Genomic DNA, 26,998 nt, shown 5'->3' on the forward strand with positions numbered 1-26,998 from the left:
AACAGGTGAGGGCTTTTAGTTCTTGTGAAATGTTACCTAAAGCAAATAAGCTATTTTACTTCCACATGATTGTCAGTAAATAGTTTGAGACATTTGCGTAATGCATAAATATTTTTCTTACTCCTTAATTGGTATCATGCGAAAGTGTAAAAAAAAAAAGCCAAGTTAAATTTCTTTACTATTTAATGTTAAAGATGCACTCTGAAATTTCTTTTTGAATGTCAGTAGTTGTAGACGTGGTGCTCATGAGCCAAAACGGGTCCCCGTTCTTTATTAAGTTATCCAATTGCATACTACATCACCATACCCCTGTCATATGCCATTGTGTTTCAAATCCAATTCATACATATCATAAGAATTTGGTGAGATTAAGATTTGGAATGCATCTTTACAAGAACTTTATATGTAAAATATAATTTTTTATGTTTTTTGTAAATCACCTGTATTCATAAACAGCAGCTTTATTATTTGGTGAACCTGGTATCTGGGTCTCATTAATCTCATTTAATCGACATTCCTTTATTAATATGTATTTCACTTCTAGAAAATAAAAGCATAGCTTTTATGTAAAATGGTATTGTATTTATGGTTTGTTTGGATATTATAATGCAAACTGGATATGTATAATTCTATCTAAACATTTATTAAGAAGTGTTTTTGATTTATGCCGTTAGCTTAGCTAGAAACAAAGTATACTCAAATAAAATGCTTATCAGAGAACTGCGGACTATGCTAGTCCCTCAATTGGCTATCCAACCGCCTGGCAGCAGTATTAGATAGTTGAAATTGATCTATACTCATCCAGCCGACAGCCGACTGATATACCAGTAAGTGGCCGCTAGCGAAGTCACCGGAAAAAAGGGGCAGTGGAAAAGGTAAATGGAAGCAACCAACCTGCAGGTGTAGCCAATATGGTTACCACCTCCAGCGCAGAAGAAAACCGGATCACTCGGCGAACTTAAGCCCTTGGCTACATTTTTTCTTTGTTTTTACAGATGGAGACATAATGACACACCGCCATTTCTGAACTCTTACCCAACCACTAAAAGAAGCAGCAAAAGCACATATAATTATGAATCCGCTCACTTTATTACTCTAAGTGCAACTCATTTTGGATTCAGAAATAAAATACTTGATTAATCCTCATAATTAGCCTATTTTCTTATTTATACACCACCATGTAATTGGAAGCATAACCTAAAAAGGCTTTAAAAACATTTGGACAACATTCAACAAGTAGCTTTCCTAAAACGGATTTCCTAATCGGACAGACATTTAGAAGATACATGTTTGGTTTAATCATGAGAACACGTTAATCCCTCTCTCTGTGTGATGACCGGATGAGGAAGGTGGTTGAAGGTAATGAGGATGGTGCATCTGTAACAATGATGAAACGGAGAAGAGGCTTGTCTTAAACTCCGTCATGTTAAATGTCGACCCTACCCTAATAATACAATCGAAGACTGTTCACCACATAGTATATGCAGTTCCTATAGAGGCCAGTAAGTGGTGCCCTAATCCCACTACTAGATAGAATCCCAAACACCATCTCATCCCAACCCAGCCTCCCGTTCTAAAGACGGTCCTCCTGTTAAAAGTGAAAGAGAAAGCCAATGTTGGGGTACAAAATATTTTTTGTTTAACTTTACATTTTCCTTTACATATTTAAAGTTAATTTCGATACCTTTGTTATTAGTATTTGTTTTTCGTTTTAAATGTTTATTACCGTTCTTTCACACCTATGGCCCCTTTTCTGAGTCCTTTACAGTCAGGACTCTGCTGGTTGGGCCTAATCAGCCTACCTGTTAGCAGCCATGAAGTTAGGAAACTGTTCAATCAATCAAACTTTACATAGTACACATTATTCTATTCTACATTTAACTTTTATTTCGATAAAAGGAAAATTATTTTTACTCATTACTAATGCCTTGTTGTAGAGTGTGAAAAAAACATGACCCTCCCCATCCAAAATGGAGATTAAAAAGTTGATCGAGAGCATTTGGTCTCAAAGACAAACTCTTGTTCAACAATATGCGGGCAAATGTGGCCTACACAGGGAAAAGAGCATTCCGGATGGCTTAAAAAAATGCAGGCCATCTTTTTTGCATTCCTACTCTGACATTCAACGGCACAAGAAGAAATGTTTTCCCTTGATTCCGAGGATCTTGCCTGTTTGCCTTCACTTGTTCCCCTGCTAGTATTCTGCCAAAAACACATGACGCCATAATCGTATTGTAATGAGGAAACCTTCAGTATAAATGAGACAATGTCAATATTTTGCATAGTGTATAACATGTTTTCTATTGAATGCAAAGAGCAAATAATAGAATAATTATATAAGTTTAAAATAAAATAATTTAAACCACAATATTAAAGCATAAAATGTTCAAGACTCTATACCTGAATTTGGCCAATCAAACTGTCTTATAAATAAACGTTTGCTGTGGAACATGGCATTCGAGAATTGCTCACTAGGGTATAACAAATCCATATAGAGTGTCAATTAATGGGGGAAAATACAGGGTATAGCCAGCAGCACGTTCTTAGCCACCCACCCCATTGGCTCCAGTGCAAGACACAATCTGAATCTGGGCTATGCATATTCCAAATTGCACTAGACATGCTGTTAATTGATAAGCAATTAGGGGCTTAGCATGCAGGCATTTCGATCATCACCAGCCTTTAGGCAGAAAGTCATAATGACTAGATTAAAACAGTGTTATCTTCAATGTCTACTGTACATCAATGATACAATGGCCTTTTTAGCTACTATATGCCTCTCATCTCAATAGCTCCCCACCACTCCATGCCACCTCTTTGATTCAATGGTTTTCCCCCAGCGAAAAGGGTTTCCTACCTAGTGACCAATATAGAGTCCTGCTTCATTTGCACATGTGCAGTTTTCCCAGTACCTGTTCCTGTACTAACTTTTGTAAAGTTCAGGATGCTTGATTCAGACAATTTGTTTGGTTGATAATTAATGGACAATGCTATTTTGATTTTGGTCCTCTTGTTTTTTTTTTGCTTATTTTCACTCTGGTTAAATATGAAGTCTTAGGTCCGGCCGATTCTGTTGTTGTGTTGGCTGGCAGTGATGTCATTTTGCCCTGTTACCTCAAACCCAGCATCTGTGCTGTGGATAAGAAGGTGGAGTGGTTAAGGCCAGACAAGTCATTTGCTACGGTCCATCATTACGAAAATCAGAAAGACAGAAATGAGAAATAGAGTGACTCCTACAAAGGAAGAACCTCTCTGTTCCATTAAATCTACTTCAAAAAGGCAACACTTCATTGCAGCTGACCGAAGTGAAAGTCTCTGATGGTGGAAAATGTTAATGTGCAGTTCAGACACCAACATGGTTTGAGGAAGCTAATCTTGAAGTGTCTGTGAAAGGTAATTTCGCTGTATTATTGTTATCAGTTCTAATGCAGAAATATGATGCAAATGGTGATTTATATCATTTACATTTCCAAGGCAGGTATTGTATTTTCCCTAAGGAAATGTTATTTATTCATCACATTAATATTCTGTATGTTATTTTGTGATATCTTCTTACATCTGTTTAGGCGCGGGATCCCTACCAGTTGTCACCATTGGGGAGACCAAAAATGGCGGTCTGACTCTAATGTGTGAATCTTCAAGTTGGCACCCAGAGCCAAAGGTGTGATGGTTGGACAGTAATGGACGTACCTTCGTCCCTGGGCCGACCCGTAAAACACAGGGACGCTGAGGGCCTTTATACCGTAATAGGACAAGTTGTTGTTTATAACAATAACAAAAAACTTTGTATGCAGAGTTCAAAAGCAGCTGATCAATCACACAACTCAAACTAAGATTTATATTTCAGGTAAGGACTATTATTTTAGTAGGTAGGCGTGGAGCCCCTTTAGGGTAAAATAATTAAAAAATATAACAATTTTTGGACAGGTCCATTGGATAGTGAAAGTCAGCACACCCCGGGCACATTCATCACATTTTGTAAACTTAAAACGCGTTCTGAAAATGTGTTCACACCCCAGAGTTAAAAATGGTTTCCAGATTATTTGGTTACTGCTTCTAAAAGTGGCACTGTTTAGAAAAAAAACATATCCCAGATAATTTGCAGTTATGTGCCAAAATGTGACTCATCCAAATCACTTACTGTCAAACTTGGAATTTCATAGCGAACTATGGTATGATAGCGTTCAACATATAAATTCTGAACATACAGTATAAAGACCATATTACACATCCAATCCCAAATTGAAACGTTTCATTAAAAAACATAATTGCTAGACAACATATGTATCACTTGTTCTAAGCACCTTTGAATGCTGTTGAAACCGCAAAAACATTTGAATAGTATTCTAACAACATTACACAATTAGCACCAGTTGTATTTCATTTATTTGTACTCTAACAGAAAGGAACATAAAACAAAAGTGCGAACGCACCCATGCCTCACAAATCAGCATTGCACCAACACCCCTAACAGAAACAGATGGCAAGTTCAGGAAGGTACCAGCTGGGCCAGCCCCGCCCCAACACACCTGCTTCCTAGCAGGACCTTTTCTAGAGAGGTATTAGAAGTCTCCCAGGAAGAATCTCTGAGTCTTATTATTATAGGAATATTATAGGACTCTTGTAAAATCTTTTTCTTTAGAATGAGGGTCTGCAAATGGGTAGGTAAGTTGTGTTTATGTCTGTCATGTCCAATAGAAATATGTTTAGTTAGCTATATGTTTTTTGTATGGTTTTCCTTTTGCTGTCCTGGACACTTTTGTTTGATTTTTGTTTGATTGTATAGCACTTTGGTTGACACGTGTTCTTTTAGAATGTGCTTTATAAATTAATTTGATTTTACTTGACTTGAGATCTTATTATAATCTCATATTTTTACTCCCCTCATTTTCCATTTTCTAAGAGTATACACTGCTTACCCATTTAGTCATCAGAAATCTACTTCATAGTGCAATTTCATAGTGCGGCAAAAGTAAGTGCACCCCAGCTTCAGAAGCAGGTGCTGCCCTGATTGGGTGAAAATAACTTCATTTAGCTGTGTCTTGGATCCATCTTTCTGTCTCTAACAGTGAATGTGAAGAAATGTTGGCCACTCTTCCTTACTGTACTGTTACAACTGTGTCAGGTTTAAGGGCATTCTTGCATGCAGGACCCTCTTCAAATCCACCCACAGCATTATACACCCACAGCATACGATAGGATTGAGATCTGGTCTTATAATTCTGCCATTCTGTAACCATCTATTTCTTGACAAGTTTGTTATAAGTTGTCCCTGAGGTAAGCAGTCATAACCCATAAGGCCACCCGCTCCATGCTTTTCGGTTGGTATGAGTTCAAAGGCAGTGTTTGTTTTTTTTGTCAAACATGGCAGCCTGACAACTCCACCTCATCTGTCCATTCCACATTGTTCCGGTAGTTTTGGTCTTCACTCAGGTGTTGTCTGGCAGATGTAAGTCATGCTTCGAATGACTTGAAAATGGCATTGTAACAACATCCCAAACACATGGGCATCAATAATCTTAATTTTAAGTGCCTTGGATAGGTCTCTTGATTTTGATAAGATGTGTGACAACACACCTGTATGGGTAAGACCACACTAGACCAAGTTTGTAATCATTATGCTGGGCCGGACTTTCCCATTTTACTCTATAATGATTTATCTAATAATTTGTCCCTAATTTGAGTAATTTTATGTCATGTAAAGGTAGGGATTTAATAACGTTTTCCACATAAGGTAATCACATTTTTGCACATTTAAAAGATTGATTTGTTAAATTGGGTTACCTTTATCAATGAATGTGTTTGCATTTTAACGGAAATAAGTGTCCAAATGTGTAATAAAAAAGGGACAACTTTCAAGGGGATGAAGTTACTTTTTCACATGTTCCTGGAGGGAGTCGAGGGGTCTGATGGGAGGAGAATGAGTAGGGAATGAGGTGATAGGTGTGTGTGCACGCATTTCTGCGCTTGCGGGCGTGTGAGTGACAGTGACAGAGACCGCAGCACTACTCCGGAGTTCATTCACTAATAGTGGTTTACCGGAGATCCTGCACGCAGCAAGCCATTGCAGATAGAATGAGTGGAAGAGTTGGAGACCTCAGTCCAAAACAAGCAGAGATTTTAGCTGAGGTAAATCATGTAATATATCATGTAAATCATTATTGTCACACAGTCTTCATAGATTTGTCATAACAGCTTTATAGTCCTAAGCTTATTCCACCACCACCACCACCCCCACCGCCAAAAACATCTTATTCAGTAAAAATTGTGTTGTATCGTGATGCTAGTTTCGAGAACGAATTGAGGACATTCTTCCAGACCTTCCCGCCCGGCATGATCACTACCTGCTCCGCTGGCTCCGAGGTAAGTCAGAAACTGTTTAGCACTGAACCTATTGAACATACAATATTTATAATTATATAATTTAATCGCGATGAGTAGAACAAGGATGCAAAATGTATTCTGTGATACAATGTCCGAGTCAGTAGAAACGATTTATTATTACAGGCTGCATGCGGGTTAGATTTTCCAGCCCAGCCATGATCCATATAGTAATACATAAACAGAAACGTTTTACATGTACGTGTTAGAGACACAGGTAAGACTTTGAGACATCCGTTTGTCCAACTACTCCGATCTTCGACAGTTCTGGCTTCCAGTGTGGTTTTTAGCCCTGGTGCCAGTTAAATTAATTATGTATCTGGATTTCTCTATAATACAGAATTTAATGCATATACATATTATTCATAGACTAGGCCTGTCATTGACCTCGATGGGACTCACAGCTAATTAATAATATTATATTAGTATATTAATGTAATCCTACCCAGTAGGCAAAATATATGTAGATGACTTTCTGACTGTGTTTTTGGTTCTAGAAGTAACAGGTTCTAGAAGTAACAGTCTATGGCCCTCCAATCTGCACCTTAAAGCAAGTTTCACTCCTTTTTCTCATTTAATTCCTCTAATTGGGAAATAATTTAGACCAGCAGGCTCCGGACCTTGTAGGGTAAGAGTTGAATACCCCTGGTCTAGGAGCACCCCGCTTGCCTGTCCAATAGGAGTGAAACATGAACCCCCTCCTCCTGCCCCTATGCCCACCAGAGCATATTTACTCAGTCAGGGGAGGGTTCTTGCAAAATGTAATCCCTTCCATAACTTCTTTGGAAATGCTAGTTTAGTGGTCTAGATTCTTGAAAACCATATTTTAAACAGAAAATAGAAGAAACATGTGCTTTAATTTCATGTCTGTATTTTATTTTACTGGACAGACCAAGAATCAGGCCAAATAACTGAGCAGGAAAGGACAGGTGTTCCCCTGTTCAATAAAAAACATTGGGCAATAGGTCCTGCTCCTGGACCCACAGAAAGCTAGGCAGGCAGTTGGACACTAATCCTATAATAGGCATTGGATTATAAAATATAGGGGCCAGATTATTGCAGATAGGATAATGTCAGTGCACCGTCTGTACACAGGTGTCTACGAACAATGGGATTAATCAGACATAACTGTTGTAGTAGCTGCTTTGGATTGTTTGGGTTTTCTATAAACATGTAGTATTGAAAATGATCTTGAAAATATTACAGCAACGTACATTATCAAGAATAGAAGTAAAGGTGCATGCTAGAACACGTTGGGGTCAAAGGGAAGAGTTTTATTTTCCGAGAAACCCCTGTGTGATGGTTCAATTGGTTCAAAGGTTGAACATTTCAGTGTTGTCTGGGGGTCAACTGCGATTTTAACCTTTTCAATAATGTATGTTGTTGTGGTTGCCTTTTAGAGGACTGGAGCCTTATAGGTGTCAGAGATGTTTTTGACTACCTGTTTGATTGTATGTCATTCCTGTTCGACACGTTGAGTTTGTACACTACAAATACATTTTTTAGCATTACATATTGTGATGAAATATTACGGATATTAGCATTGCAGGTTACCCTGCCTAAAATGTCTACTCACCCTTAAAATGTTCACATTTTGCTGTCTCAGTGTAAACATTTCTTTTCATATTCATCTACAACACTCTGCACATTATTGTGAAATTAAATTATATAAAAAAAATACAAAACTGAAATATCCGAATTGAATAAGTCTTCATCCCTTTGTTACAACTCGGGTGTAACAAATCCTATTGTATTCCCCCACCCATTCATTTTTTCCACCTGTGTTAAATTGTATTGATTCACATAATGGAAGGAAGCCTTTACACCAGATATCATGTTGTGTGTATGCCAAAATCAAAATCCTATCCAGTTGGGATATTTCAGTTTCGTATTTTCATATATCATTTTATTTTATAATAATTTCAAAAGAATATGTTAAATTTGAAGTATGCTGGGGTGAAGTGAGGAGAGAATCCCTGAATGTAAATGAAACTCTGAGGGAATGACACAGTGACCATGTTCAAAGGGGTGTAGACTGCCTATAGGGATGGGCCATACAGCAATAGAGTTGTAATTTTTGTTAGGTTCTTTAAGAATTACAGACAGGTCCTGTGATACCTGCAGTTTAAAATTTAACATGCAATAGACATGAAACAGGACAGGTTAACAAGAACTGCATTTCCGCTAATGTGCTGTCACAAAATACCTGAAAGCCATACCCCTACGAAGCCACATCTGCAGTCCAGGGTTCTTCCGTAAACCCTTTGCTACATTGAATAGTACAAAGGTAGCTGTTCAAAGCAGAAAGTTCTGGGTAAACCATTGACTAATCAATGGGTTATAGAGGAACTCCAGGGTTCCTCACCAGGGTTCCACTAATTTTGCATGCACGTAATTCCATACACCTGTTAGCCATAGGATCCAGAGTGCTTTTGTGTTGGTAAGTGGGCCTCTTTATCTGCATGGGTATTGACTCTTTCACTGGGGCAGAAGTTCAAGGCACACAGAATCAATGTGTGTGGATGTTAGAATCGATGTGGGATAACATTTAGATCAATATTTGTGCTGTCCCTCGACCTGTGTTTCTCAGACTCTTACATGACAAAGATTATTCACGTTATTCAACTGTCTCCATTGTGTTCTGTTATGGTCAGTGATGTTACAATGGGACCTGTACAGTATTTGCTCGTTTATAAGTAGCGTCCAACCAACACTGCCAAGGCCACGCCAATTGTATGATCTATACTTTATGCCTGAGAGTTATTTGCCGACATATTTTCTGAAGCAGGTTCTCTTGGTCTGTTTACAAGTATTTTGCTACGTCCATTCTTCCTTCATGTTTAACAAGATGCCGAGTCCCTTCTGATGAGAAGCATCACCACAGCATGATGCTGCCACCACCATACTTCACTATGGGTATGGTGTTTGTCGGAAGTAATAGCTTTTCACCACACATAGCGCTTTGAGACAGAAAGCTCTGTCTTTGTCTCATCTGACCGTAGGGTCGCTCTCATGCTTAAAATGTTTTACTGTTTGAGTAACCGCTCCAATACAGGCCAGTTTCATGCAGAGCTCTTGATATGTTTGAACAGCCCACCATTACTCTACTCCCAGGCCACTGAACTCCCAAACGATCAGTGGCTTTTCTCAGGAGCTCTTGTTTGAGCACTAATCTTGGAATTACACAGGTGAAAGAATGAATCAGGTATAGAGGCTTCTTCAATGTTTATTCATCAGTCATAGTACATATCTCCAGATGTTACAACCACAGCTCTTGCCAGTGTTAGTTTCTCTCTCTACTGATTCCCACCATCTAACAGTGTGACCCTGGGGTAGCTTGTGATATAAAGCAACGTCCCAGGATGGTCGTGTCTAGTACATTATCTATCTCTATGGAAATGGAAAATAGATATATGATATGCCTAAACACGGAATGCCAAGCCCCTAGGAATAGTGACAGTTATATCATACGTATGTATCAAATGAACATTCCTTGTCCCTCGAAGTATAACCCTCGGTTCCTTTTCTTGGCAGTGCCTGAGTGTTGAGATGCAGCTTCCACTTATCGATTATAGAACTGTTCCCACTGGGAATATCTAAACTATTCAATATTACTTTGAACCCTTTTCCTAATCTAAGCATTAATATTGCTTTATCTCTGACTTCTGTACAGTTTTCTTTGTGACAGGAACTTAATATAAAATATTAATAATTTAATACCCCATAATATACTTATCATTTATCACTATTTCTTTGCGATGCCAAAAATGATGGACCTGAGGTCTCATTTTTGTCTTATTCTGTGTCATAACAAGAGTGTGTTTTTTCTTTCTTTCTTTTCAGCCCGCAGCTTCAATGTTCAAAAAGCGGAGGCGATGCTTAGAAAGGTAAGACACTATTTTAGGTCTTTGTTCAATTTGAAAGGTTCTCTGCAATCTAAACTGTCTACTTCCCTCTCATTGACTTGTGATGAGACATATTAAACTTATTGTGAATACCTATAACACAGTGCAGGGGAGGCAGATAGCCTAGCAGTTGGAGCATCTGATTATTAACCATGAGTAGTTAGTTAAAATCCCCTAGCTGGCAAATGTGAAACATCTGTAATTCTGTCCCTTAACAAGGGAGTTAAGCATATTGTCTCCCCAGTTTGTTACTGTGAATGGGTTCTCATTCTTGACTTACCTGGTAAATACTTGATGCACTTTAGGTGTTCTCATGTTTACTGGATTTATACCGTGTGTGTACACTCTGTAAACGGTTGGAGGGAACTCAGAAAAAACAACAAAAAAACAACCATACTAAATCACGATAGGACAGGTAAAAAATAAATGATCCAAACCCAGAGAAAGAGATTCTTTGTCTATTCGGAATGCCCAGCCTGGTTTTCAGATAAGATGACTGTAGCTATGCTAGTGGATCATAAAAAACAAACCCGATTCCAAAAAAGTTGGGACCCTGTACAAATTGTGAGTGAAAAAGGAATGGAATAATTTACAAATCTCATAAACTTATATTTAATTCACATTAGAATATAGATAAAATATTGATTGTTGAATGTGAGACATTTTGTAATGTCATGCCAAATATTGGCTCATTTTGGATTTCATGAAAGCTAAACATTCCAAAAAAGTTTGGGACAGGTAGCAATAAGAGGCCGGAAAAGTTAAATGTACAGATAAGGAACAGCTGGAGGACCAATTTGCAACTTATTATGTCAATTGGCAACATGATTGGGTATAAAAAGAGCCTCTCAGAGTGGCAGTGTCTCTCATAAGTCAAGATGGGCAGAGGATCACCAATTCCCCCAATGCTGCAGTGAAAAATAGTGGAGCAATATCAGAAAGGAGCATAATATCACCCAAAGATTCAGAGAATCTGGAACAATCTCTGTGCGTAAGGGTCAAGGCTGGAAAACCAAACTGGATGCCCGTGATCTTCGGGCCCTCAGACGGCACTGCATCACATACAGGAATGATACTGTAATGGAAATCACAACATGGGCTCAGGAATACTTCCAGAAAACATTGTCGGTGAACACAATCCACCGTGCCATTCGCCGTTGCCGGCTAAAACTCTATAGGTCAAAAAAGAAGCCGTATCTAAACAGGATCCAGAAGCGCAGGCGTTTTCTCTGCGCCAAGGATAATTTAAAATGGACTGTGGCAAAGTGGAAAAGTGTTCTGTGGTCAGACGAATCAAAATTTGAAGTTCATTTTGGAAAACTGGGATGCCATGTAATCCGGACTAAAGAGGACAAGGACAACCCAAGTTGTTACCAGCGCTCAGTTCAGAAGCCTGCATCTCTGATGGTATGGGGTTGCATGAGTGCATGTGGCATGGGCAGCCTACACATCTGGAAAGGCACCATCAATGCTGACAGTTATATCCAAGTTCTAGAACAACATTTGCTCCCATCCAGACGTTGTCTCTTTCAGGGAAGACCTTGCATTTTCCAACATGACAATGCCAGACCACATACTGCATCAATTACAATGTCATGGCTGCATAGAAGAAGGATCCGGGTACTGAAATGGCCAGCCTGCAGTCCAGATCTTTCACCCATAGAAAACATTTGGCGCATCATAAAGAGGAAGGTGCGACAAAGAAGACCTAAGACAGTTGAGCATCTAGAAACCTGTATTAGACAAGAATGGGACAACATTCCTATTCATAAACTTGAGCAACTTGTCTCCTCAGTCCCCAGACGTTTGCAGTCTGTTATAAAAAGAAGAGGGGATTCCACACAGTGGTAAGATCTGGATAATGCACCTTGTCCCAACTTTTTTGAGATGTGTTGATGCCATGAAATTTTAAATCAACTTATTTTTCCCTTAAAGTGATACATTTTCTCAGTTTAAACATTTAATATGTCATCGATGTTGTATTCTGAATAAAATATTGACATTTGAAACTTCCACATCATTGCATTCTGTTTTTATTCACAATTGTACAGTGTCCCGACTTTTTTGGAATCGGGTTTGTATTACGTTACAAGTTGTAAGAGACTGCGACTCACCTAGAGTATTTAAGCAGTAAAGATTATGATGAATACATCTACACTTTATGTTTTAAAGTGAATATAAAGATGTTTTTGATATTACATAATGTGGAATCTGGATAAACTTGACCTAAAAGCTTAGAACTTTGAATAAAAGGGAACATGCATATACTGGACCATATGAACAGCACAGTTGGAAGCAATGCACTCTGTGATGAAAGAGAATCAGGAGGCTTATTCAGATCAGTTACGGTATTATCTCCCTGTTTGTTTCCTTTTGTTCAAAGTTCAAAGCTTTTTGGTGTTCATCTAGATTCCACATCATGTAATATTAAAAACAATTTAATGTTCACTTTAAAATGTAATGCCTACATTTAATTACCATGATCATCACAGCTAAAATGTCTCTATTTCTCTTCTATAGCATCTGGAATTCAGGAAACGCATAAAAGCAGACACCATCATTGAAGACTGGAAACCTCCTGAGGTGCTTGTACCTGTCTGACTGTCTGTCTGTCTATCTATCTGTCTGTCTGTCTGTCGGTCTGTATGTCTGTATGTATATCTGTCTGTCTGTATGTCCATCTGTCTATATGTATATATATATATATATATATGTCTGTCTGTATGTATATATGTCTGTCTGTATGTCCGTCTGTCTATATGTATATATATATATATGTCTGTCTGTGTGTATATACACTCACCTAAAGGATTATTAGGAACACCTGTTACATTTCTCATTAATGCAATTATCTAATCAACCAATCACATGGCAGTTGCTTCAATGCATTTAGGGGTGTGGTCCTGGTCAAGACAATCTCCTGAACTCCAAACTGAATGTCAGAATGGGAAAGAAAGGTGATTTAAGCAATTTTGAGCGTGGCATGGTTGTTGGTGCCAGACGGGCCGGTCTGAGTATTTCACAATCTGCTCAGTTACTGGGATTTTCACGAACAACCATTTCTAGGGTTTACAAAGAATGGTGTGAAAAGGGAAAAACATCCAGTATGCGGCAGTCCTGTGGGTGAAAATGCCTTGTTGATGCTAGAGGTCAGAGGAGAATGGGCCGACTGATTCAAGCTGATAGAAGAGCAACTTTGACTGAAATAACCACTCGTTACAGCCGAGGTATGAAGCAAAGCATTTGTGAAGCCACAACACCCACAACCTTGAGGCGGATGGGCTACAACAGCAGAAGACCCCACCGGGTACCACTCATCTCCACTACAAATAGGAAAAAGAGGCTACAATTTGCACAAGCTCACCAAAATTGGACAGTTGAAGACTGGAAGAATGTTGCCTGGTCTGATGAGTTACGATTTCTGTTGAGACATTCAGATGGTAGAGTCAGAATTTGGCGTAAACAGAATGAGAACATGGATCCATCATGCCTTGTTACCACTGTGCAGGCTGGTGGTGGTGGTGTAATGGTGTGGGGGATGTTTTCTTGGCACACTTTAGGCCCCTTAGTGCCAATTGGGCATTGTTTAAATGCCACGGCCTACCTGAGCATTGTTTCTGACCATGTCCATCCCTTTATGACCAGCATGTACCCATCCTCTGATGGCTACTTCCAGCAGGATAATGCACCATGTCACAAAGATCGAATAATTTCAAATTGGTTTCTTGAACATGACAATGAGTTCACTGTACTGAAATGGCCCCCAGTCACCAGATCTCAACCCAATAGAGCATCTTTGGGATGTGGTGGAACGGGAGCTTCGTGCCCTGGATGTGCATCACACAAATCTCCATCAACTGCAAGATGCTATCCTATCAATATGGGCCAACATTTCTAAAGAATGCTTTCAGCACCTTGTTGAATCAATGCCACATAGAAATAAGGCAGTTCTGAAGGCGAAAGGGGGTCAAACACAGTATTTGTATGGTGTTCCTAATAATCCTTTAGGTGAGTGTATGTCTGTCAGCCTGTCAGTCTGGCACCACCTGCAGCATTATATCTAATAGGATTACACAGTGTAATAATAACAGCACAGTTGTTAAAGGAAACTACAGTATGTCTGTCTGTCTACCTATCTGTCTGTCTGTCTGTATGTCTATCTATCTACAGTGGGGAGAACAAGTATTTGATACACTGCAGATTTTGCAGGTTTTCCTACTTACAAAGCATGTAGAGGTCTGTCATTTTTATCATAGGTACACTTCAACTGTGAGAGACGGAATCTAAAACAAAAATCCAGAAAATCACATTGTATGATTTTTTAATAATTCATTTGCATTTTATTGCATGACATAAGTATTTAATCACCTACCAACCAGTAAGAATTCCGGCTCTCACCGACCTGTCAGTTTTTCTTTAAGAAGCCCTCCTGGTCTACACTCATTACCTGTATTAACTGCACCTGTTTGAACTCGTTACCTGCATAAAAGACACCTGTCCACACACTCAATCAAACAGACTCCAACCTCTCCACAATGGCCAAGACCAGAGAGCTGTGTAAGGACATCAGGGATAAAATTGTAGACCTGCACAAGGCTGGGATGGGCTACAGGACAATAGGCAAGCAGCTTGGTGAGAACGCAAAGTTCAAGATGACGGTCAATCTCCCTCGGTCTGGGGCTCCATGCAAAATCTCACCTTGTGGGGCATCAATGATCATGAGGAAGGTGAGGGATTAGCCCAGAACTACACGGCAGGACCTGGTCAATGACCTGAAGAGAGCTGGGACCACAGTCTCAAAGAAAATCGTTACTAACACACTACGCCGTCATGGATTAAAATCCTGCAGCGCACACAAGGTCCCCCTGCTCAAGCCAGCACATCAAGCCAGGCCCGTCTGAAGTTTGCCAATGACCATCTGGATGATCCAGAGGATGAATGGGAGAAGGTCATGTGGTCTGATGAGACAAAAATAGAGCTTTTTGTTCTAAACTCCACTCGCCGTGTTTGGAGGAAGAAGAAGGATGAGTACAACCCCAAGAACACAATCCCAACCGTGAAGCATAGAGATGGAAACATCATTCTTTGGGGATGCTTTTCTGCAAAGGGGACAGGACGACTGCACCATATTGAGGGGAGGATGGATGGGGCCATGTATCGCAAGAACTTGGCCAACAACCTCCTTCCCTCAGTAAGAGCATTGAAGATGGGTCTTGGCTGGGTCTTCCAGCATGACAACGACCCGAAACACTCAGCCAGGGCAACTAAGGAGTGGCTCCATAAGAAGCATCTCAAGGTCCTGGATTGGTCTAGCCAGTCTCCAGACCTGAACCCAATAGAAAATCTTTGGAGGGAGCTGAAAGTCCGTATTGCCCAGCAACAGCCCGAAACCTGAAGGATCTGGAGAAGGTCTGTATGGAGGAGTGGGCCAAAATCCCAGCTGCAGTCTGTGCAAACCTGGTCAAGAACTACAGGAAACATATGATTTCTGTAATTGCAAACAAAGGTTTCTGTACCAAATATTAAGTTCTGCTTTTCTGATGTATCAGATACTTATGTCATGCAATAATATGAAAATGAATTACTTAAAAATCATACAATGTGATTTTCTGGATTTTTGTTTTAGATTCCATCACTCACAGTTGAAGAGTACCTATGATAACAATTACAGACTTATACATGCTTTGTAAGTGGGAAAACCTGCAAAATCGGCAATGTATCAAATACTTGTTCTCCCCACAGTATCTCTGTCTGTCTATCTCACGCTGTCAGAAAGGTATCTTGTAAATATTGTGCTGTGTAAGTCCTACTAGTTCTTACTATGACATGTGGTTTGACAGGTCATTCAGCGGTATGTGTCTGGAGGTATGTGTGGGTATGACCTCGAAGGCAGTCCCATCTGGTATGACATCATCGGGCCCTTGGACCCCAAGGGTCTTATGCTGTCCTGCACCAAGCAGGACTTCATGAGGACTAAGATCCGAGATACAGAGCTGCTCCGCATAGAATGCCAGAAACAGACAGAGAAGGTGTGCTTCAGGCTATTTATATCCTTTAAATGTGCATTGTGTTAGAAATTGGCGGTTTCGTATAGTGGTCAAATAATGTAGAACCTGTGTCAAATCGAGGGAGAAGTTCGCTCAAGTTTATTGGAAAATTGCAGCACAGCTGTCATTCGGTGAACGTTCCATTATCTTCTCACTGTAATGTTGGTTACAAGCCGATATACACTCACCTAAAGGATTATTAGGAACACCTGTTAAATTTCTCATTAATGCAATTATCTAATCAACCAATCACATGGCAGTTGCTTCAATGCATTTAGGGGTGTGGTTCTGGTCAAGACAATCTCCTGAACTCCAAACTGAATGTCAGAATGGGAAAGAAAGGTGATTTAAGCAATTTTGAGCATGGCATGGTTTTTGGTGCCAGACGGGCCGGTCTGAGTATTTCACAATCTGCTCAGTTACTGGGATTTTCACACACAACCATTTCTAGGGTTTACAAAGAATGGTGTGAAAAGGGAAAAACATCCAGTATGCGGCAGTCCTGTGGGTGAAAATGCCTTGTTGATGCTAGAGGTCAGAGGAGAATGGGCCGACTAATTAAAGCTGATAGAAGAGCAACTTTGACTGAAATAACCACTCGTTACAACCGAGGTATGTAGCAAAGCATTTGTGAAGCCACCACACGCACAACCTTGAGGCGGATGGGCTACAACAGCAGAAGACCCCACCGGGTACCACTCATCTCCACTACAAATTGGAAGAAGAGGCTACAATTTGCACGAGCTCACCAAAATTGGACAGTTGAAGACTGGAAGAATGTTGCCTGGTCTGATGAGTCTCGATTTCTGTTGAGACATTCAGATGGTTGAGTCAGAATTTGGCGTAAACAGAATGAGAACATGGATCCATCATGCCTTGTAATGATGTGGGGGATGTTTTCTTGGCACACTTTAGGCCCCTTAGTGCCAATTGGGCATTGTTTAAATGCCACGGCCTACCTGAGCATTGTTTCTGACCATGTCCATCCCTTTATGACCACCATGTACCCCTCCTCTGATGGCTACTTCCAGCAGGATAATGCACCATGTCACAAAGATCGAATAATTTCAAATTGGTTTCTTGAACATGACAATGAGTTCACTGTACTGAAATGGCCCCCAGTCACCAGATCTCAACCCAATAGAGCATCTTTGGGATGTGGTGGAACGGGAGCTTCGTGCCCTGGATGTGCATCCCACAAATCTGTGCAAGATGCTATCCTATCAATATGGGCCAACATTTCTAAAGAATGCTTTCAGCACCTTGTTGAATCAATGCCACGTAGAATTAAGGCAGTTCTGAAGGCGAAAGGGGATCAAACACAGTATTAGTATGGTGTTCCTAATAATCCTTTAGGTGAGTGTATACACTGAAGGGTGTGTCTACCTAGCAAAGATCAGGTTTCCAAGACAGTAACCCCCATGCCAAATGGTCAATGTAAACATTCCTGGGGTTAGTAGAGCACAACCTACAGAGAGATAATCTAAACATTGTTCTCATTATCTAGGCACATTTACTTCCAATAAAACATACATAGAATTTGTAATTGTTAATGCTCAGATTCCACAATTATTTACCAGCTTTTTTCACCCATCCTAATTTCATAATGTCCAATTTGCAATTATGCCTTGATTTGGAGGACACACAAGTTTTTACACATTTTCTCCAACGTGTTTGTGCCTCAGACCAGCAAAGCATAGATGCATTTCTCTGGGGAGTGCTTGGTTAAAAATGATTGACCATCGCTTTTTATTCAAAAGAAAATGTTTATTGAAATGTATATGCTATTTCACACATCACATGTAAGCGAGCGCCTGGTGGCCGGGCCTTTCCCCATGGGGCCCGGCCGGGCTCAGCCCGAACGGTCGACGTGGGGCCGCCTTCCCGTGGGCTCACCACCCACGGGAGGGACCATAAGGGGCCGGTGCGAAGAGGATCGGGCGGCAGTCGAAGGCAGGGGCCTAGACAACCCGATCTCTGGACATGGAAACTAGCTCTAGGGACGTGGAATGTCACCTCGCTGGCGGGGAAGGAGCCTGAGATTGTGCGTGAGGTTGAGAGGTTCCGATTAGAGGTAGTCGGGATCACCTCTACGCACGGCTTGGGCTCTGGAACCACACTCCTTGAGAGAAGATGGACTCTTCACCACTCTGGAGTTGCCCATGGTGAGAGGCGGCGGGCTGGTGTGGGTTTGCTTATAGCTCCCCAGCTCTGCCGCCATGTGTTGGAGTTTACCCCGGTGAACGAGAGGGTCGTTTCCCTGCTCCTACGGGTCGGGGATAGGTCTCTCACTGTTGTTTGTGCCTATGGGCCGAATGGCAGTGCAGAGTACCCGACCTTCTTGGAGTCTCTGGGAGGGGTGCTGGAAAGTGCTCCGACTGGGGACTCTATCGTTCTACTGGGGGACTTCAACGCCTACGTGGGCAACGACAGTGACACCTGGAGGGGCGTGATTGGGAGGAACGGCCCCCCTGATCTGAACCCGAGTGGTGTTCAGTTATTGGACTTCTGTGCTAGTCACTGTTTGTCCATAACGAACACCATGTTCATGCATAAGGGTGTCCATCAGTGCACGTGGCACCAGGACACCCTAGGCCGCAGGTCGATGATCGACTTTGTTGTCGTCTCATCTGACCTGCGGCCGTATGTCTTGGACACTCGGGTGAAGAGAGGGGCGGAGCTGTCAACTGATCACCACGTGGTGGTGAGTTGGATCCGATGGCGGGGGAGGAAGCTGGACAGACTCGGCAGGCCCAAGCGTACTGTAAGGGTCTGCTGGGAACATCTGGCCGAGTCTCCTGTCAGAGAGATCTTTAACTCCCACCTCCGGCAGAGCTTCGACTGGATCCCGAGGGAGGCTGGAGATATTGAGTCCGAGTGGACCATGTTCTCCACCGCCATTGTCGAAGTGGCCGCTCGGAGCTGTGGCCGTAAGGTCTCCGGTGCCTGTCGAGGCAGCAATCCCCGAACCCGGTGGTGGACACCGGAAGTAAGGGATGCCGTCAAGCTGAAGAAGGAGTCCTATCAGGCCTGGTTGGCTTGTGGGACTCCTGAGGCAGCTGACGGGTACCGACAGGCCAAGCGGGCTGCAGCCCGGGTGGTTGTGGAGGCAAAAACTTGGGCCTGGGAGGAGTTCGGTGAGTCCATGGAGAAGGACTATCGGCTGGCCTCGAAGAGATTCTGGCAAACCATCCGGCGCCTAAGGAGAGGGAAACAGTGCCCTACCAACGCTGTTTACAGTAGAGGTGGGCAGCTGTTGACCTCAACTGAGGATGTCGTCGGGCGGTGGAATGAGTACTTCGAGGATCTCCTCAATCCCGCTGTCACGTCTTCCATTGAGGATGAGGGATCAGAGGTGGACTCGTCCATCACCCGGGCTGAAGTCACAGAGGTGGTCAAGAAACTCCTCGGTGGCAAGGCACCGGGGGTGGATGAGATCCGCCCTGAGTACCTCAAGTCTCTGGATGTTGTGGGGCTGTCTTGGTTGATACGCCTGTGCAACATCGCTTGGCGGTCGGGGACAGTGCCTCTGGGATGGCAGACCGGGGTGGTGGTCCCTCTTTTTAAGAAGGGGGACCGGAGGGTGTGTTCCAACTATAGGGGGATCACACTTCTCAGCCCCCCTGGGAAAGTCTATGCCAGGGTTCTGGAGAGGAGAATACGGCCGATAGTAGAACCTCGGATTCAGGAGGAACAGTGTGTTTTTCGTCCGGGCCGTGGAACACTGGACCAGCTCTATACCCTCTACGGGGTGTTGGAGGGTTCATGGGAGTTTGCCCAACCAATCCACATGTGTTTTGTGGATTTGGAGAAGGCATTCGACTGTGTCCCTCGCGGCATCTTGTGGAGGGTGCTTCGGGAATATGGGGTCCTGGGTCCTTTGCTAAGGCCTGTCAGGTCCCTGTACAACCGAAGCAGGAGCTTGGTCCGCATTACCGGCAGTAAGTAAGACTTGTTCCCAGTGCATGTTGGACTCCGGCAGGGCTGCCCTTTGTCGCCGGTTCTGTTCGTAATTTTTATGGACAGAATTTCTAGGCGCAGCCAGGGGCCGGAGTGTGTCAGGTATGGGGACCACACAATTTCATCTCTGCTCTTTGCAGATGATGTTGTTGTGTTGGCCCCTTCTAACCAGGACCTTCAGCATGCACTGGGACGGTTTGCAGCTGAGTGTGAAGCGGTGGGGATGAGAATCAGCACCGCCAAATCCGAGGCCATGGTCCTCAGTCGGAAAAGGGTGGCTTGCCCACTTCAGGTTGGTGGAGAGTGCCTGCCTCAAGTGGAGGAGTTTAAGTATCTAGGGGTCTTGTTCACGAGTGAGGGAAGGATGGAACGGGAGATTGACAGACGGATCGGTGCAGCTTCTGCAGTAATGCAGTCGATGTATCGGTCTGTCGTGGTGAAGAAAGAGCTGAGCCGCAAGGCGAAGCTCTCGATTTACCAGTCAATCTACGTTCCTACTCTTACCTATGGTCATGAGCTTTGGGTCATGACCGAAAGGACAAGATCCCGGATACAGGCGGCCGAAATGAGCTTTCTCCGCAGGGTGGCTTGGCGATCCCTTAGAGATAGGGTGAGAAGCTCGGTCACCCGGGAGGAGCTCAGAGTAGAGCCGCTGCTCCTCCACATTGAGAGGGGTCAGCTGAGGTGGCTTGGGCATCTGTTTCGGATGCCTCCGGAATGCCTTCCTGGGAAGGTGTTCCGGTCACGTCCCACCGGGAGGAGACCTCGGGGAAGACCTAGGACACGCTGGAGGGACTATGTCTCCCGGCTGGCCTGGGAACGCCTCGGTGTCCCCCCGGAAGAGCTAGAGGAAGTGCCTGGGGAGAGGGAAGTCTGGGCATCCCTGCTTAGACTGCTGCCCCCGCGACCCGGCCCCGGATAAGCGGAAGAAGATGGATGGATGGACATGTCTGAAATATCGAAATCAAAAACATCAAAGTATTCAACCTCTTGGACTTTTCCACATTCTACTGTGTTACAACATGAAATCAAAGCTGACTTTTTGCCACAGATCAACACAAAAAATGTAAAATTTTAAAATAAAATCAATAAATTGTTCTAAATTTATTACGAATACAAACAGAAAATAATTTATTTTGTATGTATTCAACCCCTTTAGCCAATATCCGTTTGGGGCATCTTTGGCAACAATTACAGCCATGAGTCTGTTTGGTCTCATACAGCTTTGCATATCCAGACATAGCAATGTGTGCCCAATATTCTTTGGTCATATTTATACTTCCGGACATACATTTTGTCCAAATGTCTACAGGCTGCTTGAGATGAAAATGTCTGTTACCCAAATGACACATTCCGTTATTTCAGAAGGTCGGTGAGTTCAGACAACACTCTTAACAGCCACATGTCCCCTTCCTCCTCAGTTAGGGAAGAGTGTGGAGATGGTAACGCTGATCTATGACTGCGAGGGGTTGGGTCTCAAACACCTGTGGAAGCCTGCATTGGAGGCCTATGGAGAGGTGAGGTTAGAAGGTGCAGTCATCTATACAGTGTGGATGTACAGTATATGGGACAGAATATCACCAATAGACATCGAAACAGAAACCAACAGGGTAGTTCCAAAAACATTTTGGGCCCCAGGACCCAAATGTGGTTGTTTTTGGTAATAATCCTCCCGCCAAAAAAGTTTTTTGAGAACTACTAATCCACAGCTTCCTCTGCCTGTCAGTCGGTCAATCAGTCTGTCTGTCTGACTGTATGTCTGTCTGACTGTCTGTCTGACTGTCTGTCTGGCTGTCTGGCTGTCTGTCTCTCTCTCTCTGTGATACCATTGCAGATCCTTACAATGTTTGAAGAGAACTATCCTGAAGGACTCAAGAGGGTGTTTCTCATCAAGAGTGAGTCACCTTGATTCCACACATCAGATTTTGTATCTGTGTGCGTGTGTGCGTGTGCACATTTGTGTCTGTAGTGTGTGTGCACAGTGTCCTTGTCCCCCACAGCTCCTAAGCTGTTTCCGATGGCCTACAACCTGGTCAAACACTTCCTGAGTGAAGAGACACGTCGCAAGATCTGCATTCTGGGATGTGAGTATTATCTGATCCCATACATAACACGCAATAGGCAGAATTATGTGTTAACCACTTCCTTGCACCGTATTCACATGAAAAACCCCAATGGATCAACACCTACAGTATCTCACAAAAGTGAGTACACCCCTCACATTTTTGTAAATATTTGATTATATCTTTTCATGTGACAACACTGAAGAAATGACACTTTGCTACAATGTAAAGTAGTGAGTGTACAGCTTGTATAATAGTGTAAATTTGCTGTCCCCTCAAAATAACACAACACACAGCCATTAATGTCTAAACCGCTGCCAACAAAAGTGAAAATGTCCAAATTGGGCCCAAAGTGTCAATATTTTGTGTGGCCATCATTATTTTCCAGCACTGCCTTAACCCTCACTAGAGCTTCACAGGTTGCCACTGGAGTCCTCTTCCACTCCTCCATGATGACATCACGGAGTTGGTGGATGTTAGAGACCTTGTGCTCCTCCACCTTCAGTTTGAGGATGCCCCACAGATGCTCAATAGGGTTTAGGTCTGGAGACATGCTTGGCCAGTCCATCACCTTTACCCTCAGCTTCTTTAGCAAGGCAGTGGTCTTCTTGGAGTTGTGTTTGGGGTCATTATCATGTTGGAATACTGCCCTGTGGCCCAGTCTCCGAAGGGAGGGGATCATGCTCTGCTTCAGTAAGTCACAGTACATGGTGGCATTCATCGTTCCCTCAATGAACGGTAGCTCCCCAGTGCCGGCAGTACTCATGCAGCCCCAGACCATGACACTCCCACCACCATGCTTGACTGTATGCAAGACACATTTGTCTTTGTACTCCTCACCTGGTTGCCGCCGCACACGTTTGACACCATCTGAACCAGATATGTTTATCTTGGTCTCATCAGACCACAGGACATGGTTCCAGTAATCCTTGTCCTTAGTCTGCTTGTCTTCAGCAAACTGTTTGCGGGCTTTCTTGAGCATCATCTTTAGAAGAGGCTTCCTTCTGGGACGACCAATTTGATGCAGTGTGCGGCGTATGGTCTGAGCACTGACAGGCTGACCCCCCACCCCTTCAACCTCTGCAGCAATGCTGGCAGCACTCATACGTCTATTTTCCAAAGACAACCTCTGGATATGACGCTGAGCACGTGCACTCAACTTCTTTGGTCGACCATGGCGAGGCCTGTTCTGAGTGGAACCTGTCCTGTTAAACCACTGTATGGTCTTGGCCACCGTGCTGCTGCTCAGTTTCAGGGTCTTGGCAATCTTCTTATAGCCTAGGCCATCTTTATGTAGAGCAACAATTCTTTTTTTCAGATCCTCAGAGAGTTATTTGTCATGAGGTGCCATGTTGAACTTCCAGTGACCAGTATGAGTGTGAGAGCGATAACACCAAAAATAACACACCTACTCCCCATTCACACCTGGGTGTACTCACTTTTGTTTCCAACAGTTTAGACATTAATGGCTGTGTGTTGTGTTATTTTGAGGGGACAGCAAATTTACCCTGTTATACAAGCTGTACACTTGCTACTTTACATTGTAGCGAAGTGTCATTTCTTCAGTGTGTACTCACTTTTGTGAGATACTGTATGTGTCTGCCCCACATTCCTTTTCTGACAAACTTTATGGAGTCAGCCTTTGGAAAACAAAAAATAATTAAGGCCTGTTTGCAACAAGGCCGTTAAGAAATACTTCAAGACAACAAAGCAAAGGTATTAACTTCGTGGCCTAGAAAACACATTCCCTCTCTGTCCTGTATGTGTTGTGTTGAGATGTCACTGCTTGCCACTAGAGGGGGGGCAAATCTACAGGTATAATAGATACCTCCCACTCCCTCTCTCTTTTTACTTCCGCTACCTTTATCTCTCTCTCGCTCTCTCTCTCGCTCTCTCTCTCTCTCTCTCTGTCTGTAGCGAACTGGCAAGAGGAGTTGCGTAAGTACATTGACCCGGAGCAGCTCCCGGTGGTGTATGGTGGAATTCTGACTGACCCTGATGGTGACCCACACTGTCGCACCATGGTGAGAGACCCGACCAACAGGGAGAGATGGAGAGACTGAGGGAGGGGGAGGAGCTAGCACGCGTTGTCCATAACAGTATTAAAAAAGACATTACTACTATGTGTGGCGTCCATCTGTGTGTCAATGTTGCAGATAAACTACGGCGGCAATGTGCCTAGTTCGTACTATGTTCAGAACAATGGGGTCAAGGTTCAGTACAACCACAGCGTGACCATTAGCAGAGGCTCTGCCCTCTCACTGGAGTATGACATCACCACCCCCAGCAGCATCCTCCGGTAACCGAGCTAACTGTTCATTCTTACAACGTACTCTTACTCTGAAACATCGCTGGACACCTTTACCTGAAGCTGTCCACTGACTTCTGGCTGATGTCTTTCCTGTTGATGTAGCCTATCCACTGATTTTAGATGAGTGGAGAAGAAGACGGCCTTTGAGATGCAGTCCTGGTTAAGGCTTGACCTCCCCTCTTCTTTCACCTCCTCCTTCCTCCTTTAGGTGGCAGTTTGCCAGTGATGGGGCAGACATTGGCTTTGGGGTGTTCATGCGGACCCAAGTGGGGGGTGGGGATCAGAAGTTGGGGGACATGATGCTGGTGTTGCCAAGTGAACGCTACAATTCTCACATGGTCCCAGAGGACCGCACACTCACCTGCACCGAGCCTGGAACCTGTGAGCATGCACACACTCTGACACACACACACACACTCTGACACACACACACTCTGACACATACACCCACACACACACTCTGACACACACACACACACTCTGACACACACACACACTCTGACACATACACACACACACACACACTCTGACACACACACACTCTGACACATACACACACACACACACACTCTGACACACACACACACACACTCTGACACATACACACACACACTCTGACACACACACACACTCTGACACATACAAACACACACACTCTGACACATACACACACAAACACACGGACACACACATAGATATACTCATACAGATTCATACATGCAGAAGCATACGTAAATAAACTCTCTCCAAAGCTACGGCTGCCTAGATAAAACATTCTAATTATGTATTGTGTTTTGTGTAGACGTGTTGCATTTTGACAACACCTACAGTTTACTGCAGTCTAAGAAGATCAGCTACAATGTGGATGTTCTCCTGCCAGACGGACAGATCCAGAGCCTTAGGAGTAACAGAGAGATTGGGAAGTTGGAGTAACGTACACACGCACACACACACACACATATGTATCTGTACTGACAGACGCAGAGCCCCAGGGAGGAGTGGGCAGACATCTGGCATCACACACACACACACACACACACACATTGAGAGATCCACAAAGTGACAGAGTAGTATAAACACTTGTGTCCTCAGTTGTGGCCACTAATATGACAGGAAATTCACAAAAGTATAACTTTTCTATGAACAGTACTATAGTCACGTTAGTATAGAGTCAGGGACAATATGGCTTCTTTGTTTTTGTTTGTGTGTTTACTGCCATGCCATTTAGGCTGCAATAGACCCAAGAATGAAGGAATGATTACGACTGAGATAATTAATATGTTGTTACTAACTATTGACTATGTAATTACACATAATGTAATTAATTGACAAACTATGGATATGCTATATCTTTCTGGGATGGTTTTGTATTATAGCAACTCTAAAGAGATCATTGTCAATAATTGGAAACCAAATGAACATCTACAACAGTAATTGTAGAAAGGCTATATGTTTTAATTGTATCAAGTATTATTTTTTTTTTAAATGTAAGTTGAATCCTGTATGTGTTTCTGATTGTTATTGAATTTTGTATATATTATAATTTTGTAGTATGATATGTATTATAATAATAGTTTTTTGTATCATGATTGTTTTCCTAATAAATGCAATATTTTAAGAAGACAAATAAAGCAGATAATCGACTTCTCCAGGATCAGTGATATTCCATTTTTGTCCACTAGATGGGGATAAGAGATTAAATCCAAATAAAATCGCTAGATGAGTCTGATTCTACATTGTATTGTATACGGTGGAAATGAAAGAAATATAAGAAACGCACTCTATTACATAATTAAATCCGAAAGAAAATCACCTATACCTCTATTTTAAACTGTGACATACTTCCAACTGATACACTCAAATTTAATGGCTAAACTTCAAGGCTATTTTCATGACATTTAAATCCCTTGAAAATGATGGACCTTAAATTGTAATATAAGGAATACTTCATTACGTTTAAAGTTGCATTTGAACCGTAGACCGGTTCACATCTGGCTTGTAAAGAGAGTCACTGAAAGTAACCCCGAGGCTTTGGGAGCTGAAATGACCATCGACCCTCAATCTGCATTCCCACTTAGCACAGACGTGCGTCACATCAACACCTAGACTTGTTCGTGTAATAAATTCAACCAGAAATTAATTTAAAACCCAATTGATTGAACCAAATAACATAAAGCCACGTAAAGTAACAAGAGACAAACACTCAAGATATTTTAAGGTACATGTTGCCACCTTTGTATCCCGCCATCAAAACTGGCGACAGGGCAACTCACCAGGGAGAAGTGAGTGAGACGCAAGTTTGCCAGCCCTTACGTAACAGCTGACAACCAC

At 42.6% G+C, this 26,998-nt stretch overlaps 1 protein-coding gene across 3 annotated transcripts; it reads left to right on the forward strand.

Annotated features, from left to right (window-relative positions):
* The first annotated feature begins 5,935 nt into the window (after nucleotides 1–5,935).
* sec14l7 (SEC14-like lipid binding 7) lies at nucleotides 5,936–26,317 on the forward strand. Of its 3 annotated transcripts, XM_029125107.2 has the most exons (12): nucleotides 5,936–6,129; nucleotides 6,288–6,363; nucleotides 10,225–10,268; nucleotides 12,807–12,869; nucleotides 16,127–16,315; nucleotides 21,715–21,810; nucleotides 22,128–22,188; nucleotides 22,294–22,377; nucleotides 24,274–24,380; nucleotides 24,513–24,655; nucleotides 24,876–25,048; nucleotides 25,470–26,317. In XM_029125107.2, exons 1-12 carry the CDS (start codon nucleotides 6,076–6,078, stop codon nucleotides 25,598–25,600), a joined length of 1,221 nt encoding a protein of 406 aa, XP_028980940.2. In that variant the 5' UTR covers nucleotides 5,936–6,075; the 3' UTR covers nucleotides 25,601–26,317. The 3 variants fall into 3 exon arrangements, with proteins under 3 accessions (XP_028980940.2, XP_028980941.2, XP_028980943.2); XM_029125108.2 differs by lacking the exon at nucleotides 21,715–21,810; XM_029125110.2 differs by lacking the exon at nucleotides 16,127–16,315.
* The last annotated feature ends 681 nt before the right edge of the window (nucleotides 26,318–26,998 follow it).

The sequence above is a fragment of the Esox lucius genome, chromosome 14 (genome assembly GCF_011004845.1).
Source record: "Esox lucius isolate fEsoLuc1 chromosome 14, fEsoLuc1.pri, whole genome shotgun sequence".
NCBI lineage: Eukaryota > Metazoa > Chordata > Actinopteri > Esociformes > Esocidae > Esox > Esox lucius.

Coding starts and splice junctions, on each gene's coding strand:
- sec14l7 (XM_029125107.2), top strand. CDS start 6,076: ATGAGTGGAAGAGTTGGAGACCTCAGTCCAAAACAAGCAGAGATTTTA. Junction 24,381..24,512: donor ACCCACACTGTCGCACCATG/GTGAGAGACCCG, acceptor TCAATGTTGCAG/ATAAACTACGGCGGCAATGT. Junction 25,049..25,469: donor CTGCACCGAGCCTGGAACCT/GTGAGCATGCAC, acceptor TGTTTTGTGTAG/ACGTGTTGCATTTTGACAAC.